Source organism: Opisthocomus hoazin, chromosome 5 (genome assembly GCF_030867145.1).
Source record: "Opisthocomus hoazin isolate bOpiHoa1 chromosome 5, bOpiHoa1.hap1, whole genome shotgun sequence".
NCBI classification, from domain to species: Eukaryota; Metazoa; Chordata; class Aves; order Opisthocomiformes; family Opisthocomidae; genus Opisthocomus; species Opisthocomus hoazin.
Genome location: NC_134418.1, coordinates 65,734,165 through 65,748,717, shown reverse-complemented (window position 1 = coordinate 65,748,717; position 14,553 = coordinate 65,734,165). Strand labels below are relative to the sequence as shown.

General features: G+C 45.4%; 2 protein-coding genes across 7 annotated transcripts in view; both read right to left on the bottom strand.

The window, feature by feature from the left end:
- The window catches only part of FHDC1 (FH2 domain containing 1), a 37,931-nt gene extending 29,940 nt beyond the window's left edge, over positions 1–7,991 (bottom strand). Inside the window, exons 1-2 of one of the 2 annotated variants that reach the window (XM_075421572.1) lie at positions 7,917–7,991; positions 2,824–3,459 (exon numbers count right to left, since the gene is read on the bottom strand). In XM_075421572.1, coding sequence (XP_075277687.1) covers positions 2,824–3,309 — 486 coding nt within the window. In that variant the 5' untranslated portion in view covers positions 3,310–3,459; positions 7,917–7,991. Of the gene's footprint in view, positions 1–2,823; positions 3,460–3,550; positions 3,569–7,916 lie in introns of those variants that run through there. The other variant, XM_075421573.1, reaches the window with a different exon arrangement.
- Positions 7,992–12,065: 4,074 nt separating this feature from the next.
- Positions 12,066–14,553, bottom strand: part of ARFIP1 (ARF interacting protein 1) — a 45,062-nt gene continuing 42,574 nt past the window's right edge. For all 5 annotated transcript variants that reach the window (XM_075421568.1, XM_075421570.1, XM_075421566.1 and 2 more), the window contains one exon: positions 12,066–13,667. In XM_075421568.1, coding sequence (XP_075277683.1) covers positions 13,512–13,667 — 156 coding nt within the window. In that variant the 3' untranslated portion in view covers positions 12,066–13,511. The remainder of the gene's footprint in view (positions 13,668–14,553) is intronic.

The window sequence follows — 14,553 nt, the reverse complement described above, 5'->3', positions numbered from 1 at the left end:
TTGGCGAGGGATTGTTTACAAAAAGGAAAGCATTTGCTGTAGGAGTTTGACTCAAATCTCAAAAGGGACTTCTGTTATAATGATGTTTACTGCTAAACCTCCAGAATTGGGATTCAACAACCTGAGCTGGGCATCCAAACTCCCTGCATAAACCACTGGTGAGTGAGAAATTAAAAAGACACGAAGTACGGTAAGCTCCTACATGAAGAGAGAGCTTTTTCCAAAACTGCTCATGATTTCATAACCGACAGTTATCTCTGGAGAAGGTATGAAACCCCTATCTCCACCGCGGTCTCTGGGGGAGTGCCCTCAACACGGGCTGAAGAGTCACTCTCCACCACTTCCACTGAAGCTACGCCACTGCACTGGGACGAACCCCAACGAGCGAAAAGAACAGACTCTCGGGCTACGTGCTTTTGTACAGCACTTTGGACGCATGCTGGTTTTTTTGGATTTGGATCTGAGCGATACTTGAATTTACGCTCCTGCAGTTATCTTGAAAACTCGTTGTTGACATACTATGCCAACTAGACTAATTCCACTGTTTAAACTCCAAGAACTTTTTTCACTGCTAGACCATAAAGCACTTTCTAAACTCAATTGTGTTTCACAGAAAAGGAACAGAGCTACCAAAACACAAAATGCCTTGTCCACCTTCCTCTGCCAGGCTAGTGTCACAGGCCAGGAACAGAACTACAGCTTCGTCAGCCCCACGTCGCTAACGAGCTCTCTGCAAGGTCACACGGATGCCGTGTACCTCAGCCTGCCCCCAACTGCTTTCAACCTCCGTAGGCTGTACTACAGTGAACTGAGGATAACCATCACATGTTAAAGTAGGTGAGCAGCAGCTGACAGCACCGATGATGGAAATCACAAGCATTGCCTGTGCCTCAAACCTCCATACGCTCGCTGAATGATGCCTGTAGTAACGTCGAGCATGTGAGCTGTTGTGTGTCTGTGCTTCCGCACTTCCAATAACACGTAGCTCTTCAGGATTATCTCCTTCCCTCCTTGCTAAGCAGCTAGTACTGCAAAGTCCATTAACACCCAAGAAATTGCTCATCGCTGTCTGACAAACTGCTGTGGCATGCTTGGCAAAGCGTAGCAACGGAGTTGAACGTTTTGTCACTTAAGTAGCATAACTCAGAGGCAAGTCCTGTTGCCTCATTGCCTGCCATGTGCAAAGGCACCGTGGGAGCTCTGAACCAGCGTGGACAGGCAGCAAGCAGTAGAGATGTACTGGACCACCATATCAGCTCCAGACGGATCCACAAAACCAGTAACTTGTAGCAAGGCAGGTTTATGTTTCCAAGGCACTGCATCCTGGAGAAACCCTTGTTTTGCAGGCCTGTAATTTTAATCTCTAACACTGCTCTTAACCTCCCCAGGATGCCCTGAGTTTCACACTGTACCTGGAAACGTGCGAGTTCTGGAGCACGCTGGGGTTTTCTCTGCCGCAGCTACTGTGCGGTAGGGGCCACATTCAGTTTATGAAACTTATCATCATTTTTACTATAACTAGATCTTTCACCACACGGCAGTCCTGAAAGGGGAGCTTCTGAGGAAAGACACGGGGCCGGAGCTGTGAATACCACATATGAATGCGGTACAGGAAGCCTACTCACTCCAACCATGATTCGAAGATGGACATAGCCCGAGAACAGCGCAGAGGCTAATGACTACCTCTGACGATGGCCCCAATTACTCCTTCCCGGTGTCAGGGTTTCAGAGTCTGCAATACACACGCCCGTATTAAACCCTGTATTTTAGTCTTACGTACAACACGCACACTATCAGCACATTGGTTTCTCACCTTGTCCCTGCTGATCTTATTTTGACACCTCTTGAATCCTGCAAGACAGTATCAAGTCCCTATCTTCTCACTCAAAACTGATACATTGTCACATCTCTTAACTGCGTGTTCTCTGTATTTGGTTTACAAGCCGACATGTATGTACACACACACACCAGTAATTACATCTGTATTTCAACCCTCCAACTACTTCACAGAAAGATCGCTTGAGACAATTCAATTCAGGCTTCAAGCAGAGGCTGTCTATAATCCGGGATTTAAGAACTAAGAAAGCTACTTATCAGTTCATCGGAGAGTGTCTGAACCTGAAAGTGCTTGGTATAAACATCCTCACCACCAGAACAGAAACCAGTAGCAATCTTCACACCTTCTGCAAAGGTTATTTCAGTGTCCAGAAAAAGCAAGGCAGATGAAATAAAGTTTTCACTAGCAGGAAAGCAATGTTTATGAAAGTTGAAACTTTAAAATGATCTCAAGTAAATAACAAGTTCCCTTAATCATTATACTATATTTCCTCACTGACAAACTGGTACTTCCCGATGTCTTTCGGACATCAAGGGTATGTACAGCATGAACCCTTGCAATAGGATTCTCTTCCCTCCTGCCTGATGCACGTTCGCATGTAGAACATGTGGTTTGCACAACAGACATAGTGGAAGAGCTGAAAAGTTAAAATACACCTACGTTTCATACTGACAACTCAAGGGCTATCCAACATGAGTAAACACAAGATGTCTTCAGCTCCCTCCACCTATTTATATTTATTTTAACAGTTGATCAAATCACAGCACTTACCAAGCCAAAATAACAAAACACTGTTAGGTCTTTGAAAAACAAATGCACGCCACTAAGAACAAAGAGTTTACCCTCCCCATCGTTCCCCTCTCCTTCAAACCAAGATAAATTTGCTGTAAGGATGAAACATGACAGAGAAAGAGACAAAGGTGAGTCAGAATTCACACCAGTTCCTACAGCATGAAGTAAAAGAGAGGCGTTACTTCAATTCTTACCTCCTCTTTAGTCTCTTTAAATGAAGACTTTAAAGACCGGTTTCGGGCGTCCTGGGGCTTGGTTTCTTCCTGCTGCCCAAAAAGTTCCTCGATTGTCTTTGTATCAATCTGATACTGTGGTCTTGCAGCAATCGTCCAGATATTGTTTTTACCGCGGACTTGTTCTTCAGGAATAGTTTTCCAGAAAAAGCTCCGCATTCGTTTTTTTTTGCCATGGTTGTCATGCCCATTTGTCAGCTGTGGAGGCAGAGGTACGCTTGGCCCAGGCAGCGGAGGAGGAGGGGGTGGTGGGGGCGGCACCCCCGGGGGGAGCGGAGGGGCTGGGGGTGCCCCGGTGAGGGGACATGGCGGCGGGGGCGGCAGTGCTGCAGGCTGAGAAAGTTGAGATGCTGTCGTCGTATCCTCCTCGCTCATTAATCCCGTTGCAACTGGAACAGCCCCATTTTCTTTCTCATTGACCAAGGAGAGACAATTCATAACATGCATTTTATGGCCTCTCCGACGAGGAGAGCATTACTTCCCTGGACCGGTTTGGAGCATTGAACAGCGAGTGCAGCAGCAACTGGTGTCACGCGCTCTCAAACTCTAGTCTGCCAGCGGCAGCAGCGCAAGAGGGGACTGTACCATCTTCGCAACCTGTGACAAAGGACAACAGGGAGACTCAGATCAGAGGTGGGATATTGTCCCTCGCACTGAAAAGACACTAAAATTAAGGTGTAACAGCTACCCAGTTTTTAATCCAGAAGGGAAACGCAGTGAATCGAAAGTCCTTCCCAGGGCTTGGGAATTGTATAAAATTTATCCACACCAAGATTTCAAGTAGTTCTGGGCACCTAGATTTCAACATGTATAAAAATAAGAATATCTCTTAACTCAACCACAATAGATAACAAATCCATCTATTAATCTCAGTTCAGTGCAATTTCATAAGAGAATATATTTAGCCCAAATTATTAAGACAAAACAAATATTCTTCCACTTCTCATTTTACCTTTTTTTTTAAAACAATGATTATACAGTTAGAAAATATAAGTATTAACCACAATACTAGATTAACTGAATCAAATAGACCCCATTCGAATCCTTTCATTCAGTCTAAATCCAAGCTGCATTAAAAGAATGAACAATATAAGAGATGATTTAACCATCTAGCCTAATCTACCGCTTTTTTGCCTTTGTATTTCTCAAGCAATTGTCAATAAGGAGAAAACAGCATGCAGCCCATAAACTCTCTACGTTCACTGAGCATCAAGTATTTGCATTTTGCCATTACTGGTCTGGCTACACCACCTACCAAAACACACTAAGAGAAGGCAGACCGCAGTTTAAGCTGCCCCTTACAATTTACTTCAGTATCGAGGTTAACATAGCCAGTTCAGTTAGCAGGGAGGGAGAGAAAAAGGACAGAGGAGCAGACAGGAACACTAACCTACACATCCTAAGCCCTGTACATATGCAAACCTTTAAATATTAAGGAAAGCTTTTACATCTAGGTGACCTCACGAAGCAATTTAACAGGAATCACAATAATTTTGAGCAATTTTTCTTACACTGTCACCTACTAAATGAAGGCGCTGTTATTGACAATAAACCTTTAAGTAACAGTTTGTCTTCTGCAAAAAGCACAATTTTGACAAGCCAAATCTATTAAAACAGATCCACTTCATAAGCCTCAGAGAAAACAAATTAAAGTGTTTCAAATACAGACCAATGAAGAATTCCATGGTTTTATGGAAATTTGTAAGTTATCTCAAAAAAAAAAAAAATTGGGGAATTAACAACAATAAAAAAAAAAAAACCAAAGATACCACACAGAACAAATTTAGAAAGAAGAAACATAGCCCCTGAGCAAAAAAATCAGTTGCAGGAAAGCTCAATAGAAAAATCTGAAGTAATGCACTGGCACAAGAACAATATCAAATCAGAAATTTGGCACTGATTTAGTTGTATGCCTCTTCAGCAGGGTTCACATGGAGCTAGCAGCAATCCAGATCAATTTGACATTGTATAATAATGACGAAAAACCTTTACTCTTTTTGCCAGAGATCCATCATTAGAGTACACACGAACAAACAGACCCAAGTCACAGAAACAAGCCTTAGGGCAAATTCTCCCTTGGTCTGCCACTCACAGCTTTACTGAAGTCAACGGAAACCGACACAAAACGACCCACTGTACCTTTCCTTCTCAAAGGCTTGTGCAGGTAGCAATGAACTCCTCTTTCCTGCTTCAGTTTTTCTAACCTTATACCTTACATTATCAAGGTATTCATATGAATAGAAAACATACATAAAAATCTGTGTGAGGTTTAAGTCATAGGAATGATGGAAAATATTTTAATGGCAGGGTAGAAAGGGGAAGAGCTACAAAGAAAGTGGATCAGGATAGAAGGTTTCAAATTTAAATCAGCATTAATACCCAGTTGCTATTACAGAGCTCTGTATGCTCACGCCTCTCCTCCTAAGTTCATGATCACAGAAGCAGAGAGGCATAAAAAAGCAGGTGCAAGGTGGTGGAAAGAGATTAACCACTCAAAGCAATTAAGTGTTGCATTAATTTAAAGAAATACTCAACTAGGAAAAAATCTTTTCCTCCCTACCACTTATTTAAAAATGAAAAATGTATTAGCTACTCTTCCACCATCACAAAGCAGTATTCAACAGTTCTTATTTTCTAACTTGGGTTCCCACAGATACAAAAAAAAGGACAGACAGACCGACCGACCGTGCCCCTGGGCAATGTGCAAGAACCTCGTTTTGAAACTTCCAATAAATCCAGATGCTTTAAGGAAAATGGGATCAAATCCTAATGAAACAAAGTTGTAGGCAATGAATCATCAGAGTCTCCGTGCTAACACACAAGAGCAGAAAACGACTGATCTCAGACCTGAGTGCTTCTGAGGTAGACAAGAGGCGCTCCTAGTGAAAGGAGTGGAGGAAAACATCCCAACCTAGATGTAAAGATAGATCGATAGAACAGGAAAAACTGTTCTCCCGCCAGCGAGCCCTGTACTGCTTCAGCTGAGGCAACCGTCACCCAGAACCAGGAAAGGGAAGAACCAGCATTGGGAAGGAAGGCGTGAAAGGAAACGCACAGCACAAAGGCTGGCATTCAGCTTTGTCTTCTGACAGATAAGCACGATGCAGGTGACAGAGGTCACCTGCTTGTGAGCGGACAGCGGTCTCGAGTTACCAGATACCAAGAGGCCGGCCAAAATTCCCTTCTCCCGCTGCCTCTCGGAAGAGCGGCTCAAAGACGTTCCCAGCACCCTCACCATGACGGTGGGTGGGTGAGCAGAGCAGTGGACGGCCAGGACAGGCTCTGGGCCGCTTGTCGGTATCAGCAGGTGCCTCCGCGCAGGAAGTGCATCCAGAGGAGCTGGGGAACAACGCGGCGGCCGTTCCGCTTGCGAGCCGCAGATTGCCGGGACCGGGATGCGCAATAAAACCCAAGGAAAACTTCAACTCCTAAGGAGCCTCTCCGCCCCTCTGCTGTGGGCGATTTAAGAGGCATTCCTTCTCAAAGGATTAAAGGGAGGAAGAAAAAGAAAGGGACCCAAGAACAAACGTTGAAGATGTCTCAATTACACTTCATTATTGCATGTTTGTTATCCAAAACAGCCCAAGAAGTGCAAGAGCTCTACAGTAACATCTTTACCACATGGTTTAATTGTGCCCATATTTGGCATAAAAGAAATATTGTACTTCTTTGTCTCATTCATTGTTGTAGCCAACCTAATCTAACTTGGAAATGTATTTCAGAGTTAGAGGGCGGGGACAACTTTCTCCTGAGGTAAAAAGACAAACGCTCTGAAGTAATTTGTTTCTTGCAAAAAAAAGGCAGCTGCCCCCGAGACGGATCTACGTTATATTTGCGTACACAAATTAACAGGTGAAATGCACCATGCGCCAAAGGGCATCTCATAATTCACGCCGCAAGACATCGCTCCCTTTAACTGACGCCTTATGCTCTCTGCTGCCCACGGTTCCGTCTCGGGCGTCCTCCAAATTCTCACGAGAACGAAGCCGATTTTGACCCCAAAGCCCGACCACGCTGTTTGGACGTCTGGGTCTCAACAACCGCCCTACAACAAGGCAAACGGAGCCACCGGTTGCAAGCTGCAGGTAAAGAAACGGCGAACACTGCCCGGTGTAACTGGCCGCCGGCCTCGCCAGAAAGCCGGGCTCACAGGGAAGGCGCAGCTCGCGTTATCGCCGGCGACTCGGCACTTAACCACGTCGTGCAGCCAGTGTCCCTCGTATGGCACGGCCGCCCTGCCAGCCGGGGCGGGAAGGGACACGACGCGACACCCAGGCTGGGTCATCGGGCAGCGGAGACGGGTCCCCGCGCCCCGCAGCACCTCCCGGGTTCTGTCACGGGGGTCCATTCCGGCCGCTTTTCGTCCGGGCTCCCAGCCGCCGCGGGGAAGGGCCCTCAGCCTTACCGTTCGATGCCCCGTCGAGGCGCGCACGGCCGGCGGGCAGCGTGCCTGACGGGCCCGCCCGAGGGGAGCGCTCCTCACTCCGCGGCTCCCTCCAGCCGACGGGGGAGCGCCGGGCGCGGTACGCGGGGCGATGCCGCCCTGGCAGCGGGGTACGGCCGCGGCCCCGCTCGCCTCAGCCTCCCGACGGAGCCCGGCCGCCCGGAGGAGCCCCGCCCCCGCGGTCGGGCCCCGCCCCTCCCGCAGGGGGCGCCCTCACGCCCGCCGACCGCCGAAGACAGCGGGCCGGGGGGGGGGGGGCCACGCTCGCCCAACAGAGAGAGCCGGGGTGGGGGTAGGGGGGGCGTCCGCGGCAGCCACCGCTCCCCGCACACGCCGTGAGGGGGGAGCGACGGCGACGGCTGCCCCCCGTTGACAGAGGGCAAGGATGCGGGGGGACGGGGGACGGACGCCGGGGTCCCGCGGGCAGCGGAGCCCGTTGCGCCGGGAGCGCCCTCCCTCCCCTCCGCCGTCTCGGTGAGGCGCAGCAGGACCCACGCAGGCGGCCGCGCCCCCCGGCAGCGCGGAGCCCCCCCGCCGCCCCCCACCCAGCCGGGGAGAGCCCCCCCCGCCCCCGATCCCGCTCCGTGCGCCTCCCGCCGCCGCCGCTCACCTCCGCGCCCGCGGGAGCACGCGGCGCCGCGCGCAGCCGGGCCCGGTGCCGCCGCCGCCGCCTCCTCCCATCGCGCCGCGGCCGCGCCGCCGGAGCGGGGCGGGGCAGGGCGCAGGCGCGGCGCGGGCGGGGCCGCGGCAGGTGACAGCGGCGGCGGCCCCCGGGAGGGACACGGCCTCCGCCCGCCCTCACCCTGGCCGCGGGCGGGAGGGGGCCGAGCCGCGCCCCGGCCCCCGCTCCATCGCCGGCCCGCCTCGGCCGGGCTCGGCCCGGGAGCAGCGCCGGGCCGGGCCGAGCCTCCAGCCCCGAAGGCGGGGCTTGGGACGCACCGAGGGTGCGATCGCAGCCTGTATGGGAAGTTAAACTCTTACCTTTTCCTCACCCTGGGGTTTTTTTTCCCCCCAGAACTCTTCCACAACACAATGTTAGCCAATTAATTATTTTAAGTTTTTAGCTGATTCCCCCCCGCAAAAAGATGTGAACGCTCAGGGGGCAAAGATTTTGCCCAGATGGCTAAAAGGAATCTGAGTTGCAAACAACTGAAAGCAGGTCCTCAGGTAGGAAGCGTTAGGCAACTTTAATAATGGGCAGATGGAGCAGCCCCACCTATAATCAGCAGCAAATGCACCTCCCTGGAACAGATAGCACTGAGATGGGTTGGTGTACTACAATACAATTCCCACTGTTCATATTTTAAGATTTCTCGTTAACAAAATACTCAAGACAGTTTTCAAGATGACTACTTCTTTTAAGGTATTCCCTTTTTTTTTTTCTTATGAGAGAAAAAAAAAATCTTTCATAACCTTTGCTTTTCTTTACAGCACAAAGAGCTTCTGATGCTTTAGGCTGAACACAAATGTAACAACCAAACCCATCTACTGGGAACAAAGCAGTTCTACACCACCTGAACAAAAGGTGTCATCATCTGCATTGCAAGCCCTCATTTCTACCGTGCTTGGACAAAGGTAGGAGAGAAAGTTAATTGCAACACTCCAGTCACGTTAAAACCAAGTTCTATTTGGTTTCAAAATTAAGCACTGTGGTAGTTAACCTCTTGAAACAAAACCCTGCAATTAATTACCTCTATCACATAAAACTAGCATGATGGATACACATATGTAAGGAAGGCAAAGCAAGGCTGAACAGGCAACACTAGTTTTTAGCATTATTTAACTCCAGTGCTTGAATTTACAGCCTTCAGTACTCTTTACAACGCAGCAAGGTGTATAATTATTTTTTTAATTAGCACAGTAGGACATACCACATTGCTGATAGCTGAACTGTTCCTGACTGAACCAATGGATTTATGCTAGCATAAACAGTAATAACAGGGCAAACCCAAACTAAAAATTTGTTTTGGGTTTACTCTGTTCTATATCTGATCTCTGCACTTAATTAAGAAATGTTATCATACAGCCACACTGGTACCCATTTAAGTTCTACCAACCAATGATGCAAGGGAACTCTCGAAAGATACTCTTGACCTTTTTCTGCTTCTGCTGGAATACCAAATATCTCCATTCTCCCAATAGCTATTATCTTTAAAATGGGTTCTCGTAAAGAGACCAGACAGACTGTATTTGCTCAGAAAACACAGGGTTTTTTCACCTACAGTGATTATAAAAAGTCGAACGTACATTTTGCTGACCGTAAGTACTTAACCGAAACACTCCACCAACAGCGCACAGCACAGAACTGTTGCTGCTCCTGCCCCCTTCTTAAAAATTTTTTTTTTTTAAAGGCAGCTTTTGTGCCAGCATCTCAGCCATAGGAAACAAAAGATTTGCAAACCGTAGATGGAGCTTTTATGTCCAAGGCCATCTGCAAGGCTCACACACCGCTTCTCTGCATTTCAGCATAGGGACTCTGATGAAACAGCAACACGTTGCTTTCCACTGCCGCTCTGCCAACCTAAGCCGTCCTCCTCCAAGGCAGGCACCTGCCACCCTGCTTGCTTCTGTCACGCTACAGGGCAAGGCACTTCCTTAATTCCCTTCAAACCACCGCCATGCTGACACACCTCATCTGCCCGGCCACTTGGTTCCCGTGTGAGACTGACGGAAGTGAAGAGGAAGCACCTTGGTGAAAATAGGTGCAGTGAGGTGAACGAGACTCTCACAGACGCAGAAATGCGCTTTCTGTGCACCCCTGGCTTTAACACCACAACACCTGAAAGAACACAAAGATGTCAGAGCTACCAACGACGAGAACAAAAGAAATATAAACCGAGCAACAGTCAACTCCTCTGCGGATCTTCTCATCAAAAAAAATGAGCTTTTGAAACAAAAGCTTGGAGCTGCCAGAAGCTGGATAAGTTTGGGGTGGGGGCAATAACAAAATATGAAAAGATCGATTAAAAAAATCTGTGACTAGTACAACCTCTACATCAAGCATGCAGCACGGAAAAGATAACCAGAATAACAAAAACCCTAAAGATAATTGCAGATGAGGAATGCTAAACAATTATAATACCTTATTAGTCCTGTAACACCACAATAAGGGACAAGAGCAGATAAGCAGAGAATACAAACTGAACATGCTCCCAGTTCAGTTCCAAACAGAGTTGAGGGGAACTTTTAGCTTTCCTTTTATATTACTTAGATCATTTTGTGAAGCAGAGAGAACAGAGATAAGTTTCTGGGAAAACCAGCTGACAGAAGATTGAAATCAAGCTGCCACTTTAATAATACTGGTGTGTTACTGTACTGTACTTGCACAGACCTCTCTTCAAATATAGATATATTTTATAACCAGAAAGGTTCTTTGTAAGAGCATGAAGTATGCCATAGAGCATTTTTAGAGCAGAAGAGCCATTTGCAGAATTCACACAAAATAACAGGAGCTGTAAGTTCCAAACAAGCCGGGAGTGCAGATAACTTACAGTATGGTCACTAAGAAATGGCTCCTTGGGTCTCTGTTTGGTAGAGCAGCTACAGCAGCATCTCTGAAATGCTATCAACCACTTTAAATTGTTCCTCCTGAGAAACCTTACACAACACTAGAAGCACTAATGGGACAGCTTGTAACAGGGATTAAATCTTTCACAGACAAGACTCTACTAGGTGGGTATGGTCCCCTTGTCAAACAAACAAAAAAATCCACCCTGAAAACTGTCTACCCAGATAAATGCCAGCATTACAACCTTAAGATTTTCATACAGCTTTTTCATTAGTATCAGAAAAGCTGACAACTGTAATTACTTCCCATTAGAAACTTCTGCAGTGTCTTCCTCAGATGAGCTCCAGAAGCAAAAGTTTCTGCGTTTGGTTAGATCTGAAGAGCTAACTTTGAATACAAGACATGAGCATGACTTATTTCATAAGCACATATATTTAAAAGGGGGCAAAGAAAGTTCAAGCACTACAAAAGGCAATCAGTTTAATATCCTCTCAATCAGCTGAACACAGAATCCTCCTCATTGAGGCTATCCATTAGAACAACTGCTTCGGTGAGCAGAATGGAAATCATTCTTCCTTCTCCCCGGTATTAAACAATACACAGATTTTAGTGAGTAGTCTCTTTTGCCCAACCTTTTTTTCTAGGTGAAGATATTCTAGCACTTTTAAGCCATTGCAAAAGTTTGAGGGTTACACAATGCCACACGGGTCATTCCTGCATGAGGCAATTTCAGATTCAGGTTCACTCTTACCGTTTCCAACAGGTCAGTTCCTTCTGGGCAGGGTCTATCCTCAGCAGGAGATGTGTGAATCCGAGACAGAAACCAATGACACATGTTCCATACATATCCTTTTCCTATAGAGGTCTGAAAGCCGATGTTTCAGTTTTAGTCTGCACTTCCTAGCTCAACTGTACAGTCACACAGCTACCTTCATTCTTGCACCATCATACCATACGCATGCCAGGATTCAGAGATGGCGGAACTCAACAGCTTCATAAAAGCTGTAAACGTAGTGAAATTTTCTTTAAAAGTTTAAGTCAAGAATTACATGTACTGAAAGATTTGTTTCACTGTGAGTTTACATTCAAGTTGAACTTGCACAGTATTAAACCATCCTGAAATAAAACAGCATCAGTGTTACCACCTAGTACTGATTTACCAGGAATTCTTGGGCAGGGGCAGCAACTCAGAAAACAGGACTAAGCTTTGACTGCAGAAGCCGGGTTCTACTCTTAACCATCACAATCGAGGAAGTTTGACTGCGAACACCTTTAATATGAATACAAAATTCACATAGGATATACATTCTGGGGAACATAAACGAACTATTACAAGAGATTCTGACAGAACAAAAACATAAAGAAGGCTCTGTCAGGCCAAGAATTTAATGAGGAATGATTAAAAAGTTTGATTTACAGTTACATTACGGTTGTGTTAAGCACTGAAAACTTTAAGAATGTCAGCTGAAAGGCATTTGAACGTACAGTACATAAATCATACAATCCACACTGTTGTAAATAACATATTTGAAGTATTTAATTTTACTTAATAGAACATAAAGCAACATAACATGTGCAAATGAGGACTCCGATATATTGAATTTAAAACGTCTGTGATAAATCTGACACAGAATTTTACATTTAAGGACTACATGACTGATGGAGAAATTAAAAAAGTATCCTCCATGTCACTCCCATTACCAAAGTATGTTTTTTCAATTACGTAGAAAAACCATACTGGCCTGATTTCCTTTCTCAAAATCCTACCTGTCCACAAAGGTTAACTAAAGCTTTAACTTGCTCTAAGTGCACAACGAAACAGCATTTACACAGTCTCCTTTCCCTTCTTGGGAACTGACAAACCATTACATGAAAGGGTTCTTGAATTATGTACACTGGTTGAAAATATTATCTTATAAAAAGGCACATACCTGTGATTTAAGGCTAGTACGGTATTTGTTTCAGAGAAAGTAAAATTGTAAATGAAATTAGTACATTGCGTGGTTGGCCTCACCCAGCAAACCACTTGGTGCAAAGCAAAAACGTGTGCTTAGAAGCCTCAGACTGACAGTGATTCTTGCTTTAGTGTTTTGGGTTTTTTTTGAACCTACGATGGAAAGGTACATCTTTTTAAAAGGCATTTTCTGCAATTCCACTAGTCAATGAGCCATCTACTACTGTTGCCTTCTGTGCAGATATTGCATATAGGCCTTATATTATTTATCTGCAAAATATTCTTTTAACTTTCTCCTTTTTAAAAGTCATATGAAAATTACTAAAGATGTTTTCTATATTCATCTATAAAATACCAGATGTTGGTACAAATCATGTAAACCTCCACTTGGAAATATTTTGACTAGCCACCAAAATGACCAGAAATCACAAACATTTGTCAGTGCAAATCTATAATAGTTTTCTTTCCCCTTCCCTCCCTTCCTCCCCCATCCCAGTTACAGAAATAACCGCCAACCTTTACATACAAAAGGAGTGCTCCACGTTTGAAATGACAGAAATCATGTTTGGTTACCTTAAAGTCACCCATTTTCCCACCAAATTCAGTTTTACAGTATTATAAAAAGGGGGAAAAAAATTAAAGCTGTCTGTGCAAGAATCACTACAACAGTCCTTCAACCCCAACCCTTAATTTTATCAGATTTAAGATTTTAGGTTAACATTTGGTCCTATTCTCTGATTTGATCACTGTTCTTCAAGCCAGGATGGGGCATCTGCTCCAGGAGTTTTCAATTTGATGTGGAACTGTTTAAGTGTCTGTTCAAGCTGCTTTTGATTCCCAGCAAAGTATGCTGCAATGGCATTGTGGAACAGAACAAGCTGATTGTGCAATACCTTAACCTGCAGACAAGCATAGAGATCGGTTAAGAGGAGGCTGTTAACAACATCACAGGTCAGTTATAAAAAAAAATATAAACAGGTGTATTTGAGATGCTCTGACTTCATACAGGTTTATTTAATAAAAGTTTAACAATACAAAATGCAAATATGAAATTCTTTAACATTGAAGTGATTTAGAGTTTTCATTAAGTATGCTTAACAGTCAATACTCACCCAGTATGCATGGACCAAAAGCAATCCACTAAACAGCCTAATGTTATGAAACACTTAATTACAAGTACTCTATTCCTTGAAATTAGATGCAAAACTTCTGTTTAAGATACCCTACCTGCATGCCAAGTGGACTTCCCTGAGACAGTACACGACAAATGCATTATCTAAGTATACAGTTCATTTATTTGTCCCCCTTGCAAAGAGTTGCTCTTTTCCAGCTTACGTATACCTAAGCCAAATTACACTGATGCTTTTTTCCCCAGAAATATTTCTTGCCCATCTCCTGCAACACAGGACTATTTACTACACTTGGCCAATATCTTGACTATAACATTTGTGCAAAGTAGTTATGAAACACACAGGTCACGGCAGTAATCAAAACTTGGGAGAAGAGCACAGGAGGAGCAGCCGGAGGGCATCACTGTTTTTCTCTTCCAGTCTAGTCTATGATGACAAGCTACAGCACTGATGAAGTCAAAGTTAAACAAATGTTACATTTTCATCCTAGCACACAGTAAACTCGAAGTTGTGAACGATGAACAACAGTATGCTGAAAAGGCATCTGTCCAGTTTCTTCTGCAGCCAAAATGTGTTCCTTTTGTTCTTGAGCGTACACTCAGCGCGGCACAACCTTACTCCTTACTCTGGTGTCAGAGCCCGAATCCCCAAGGTG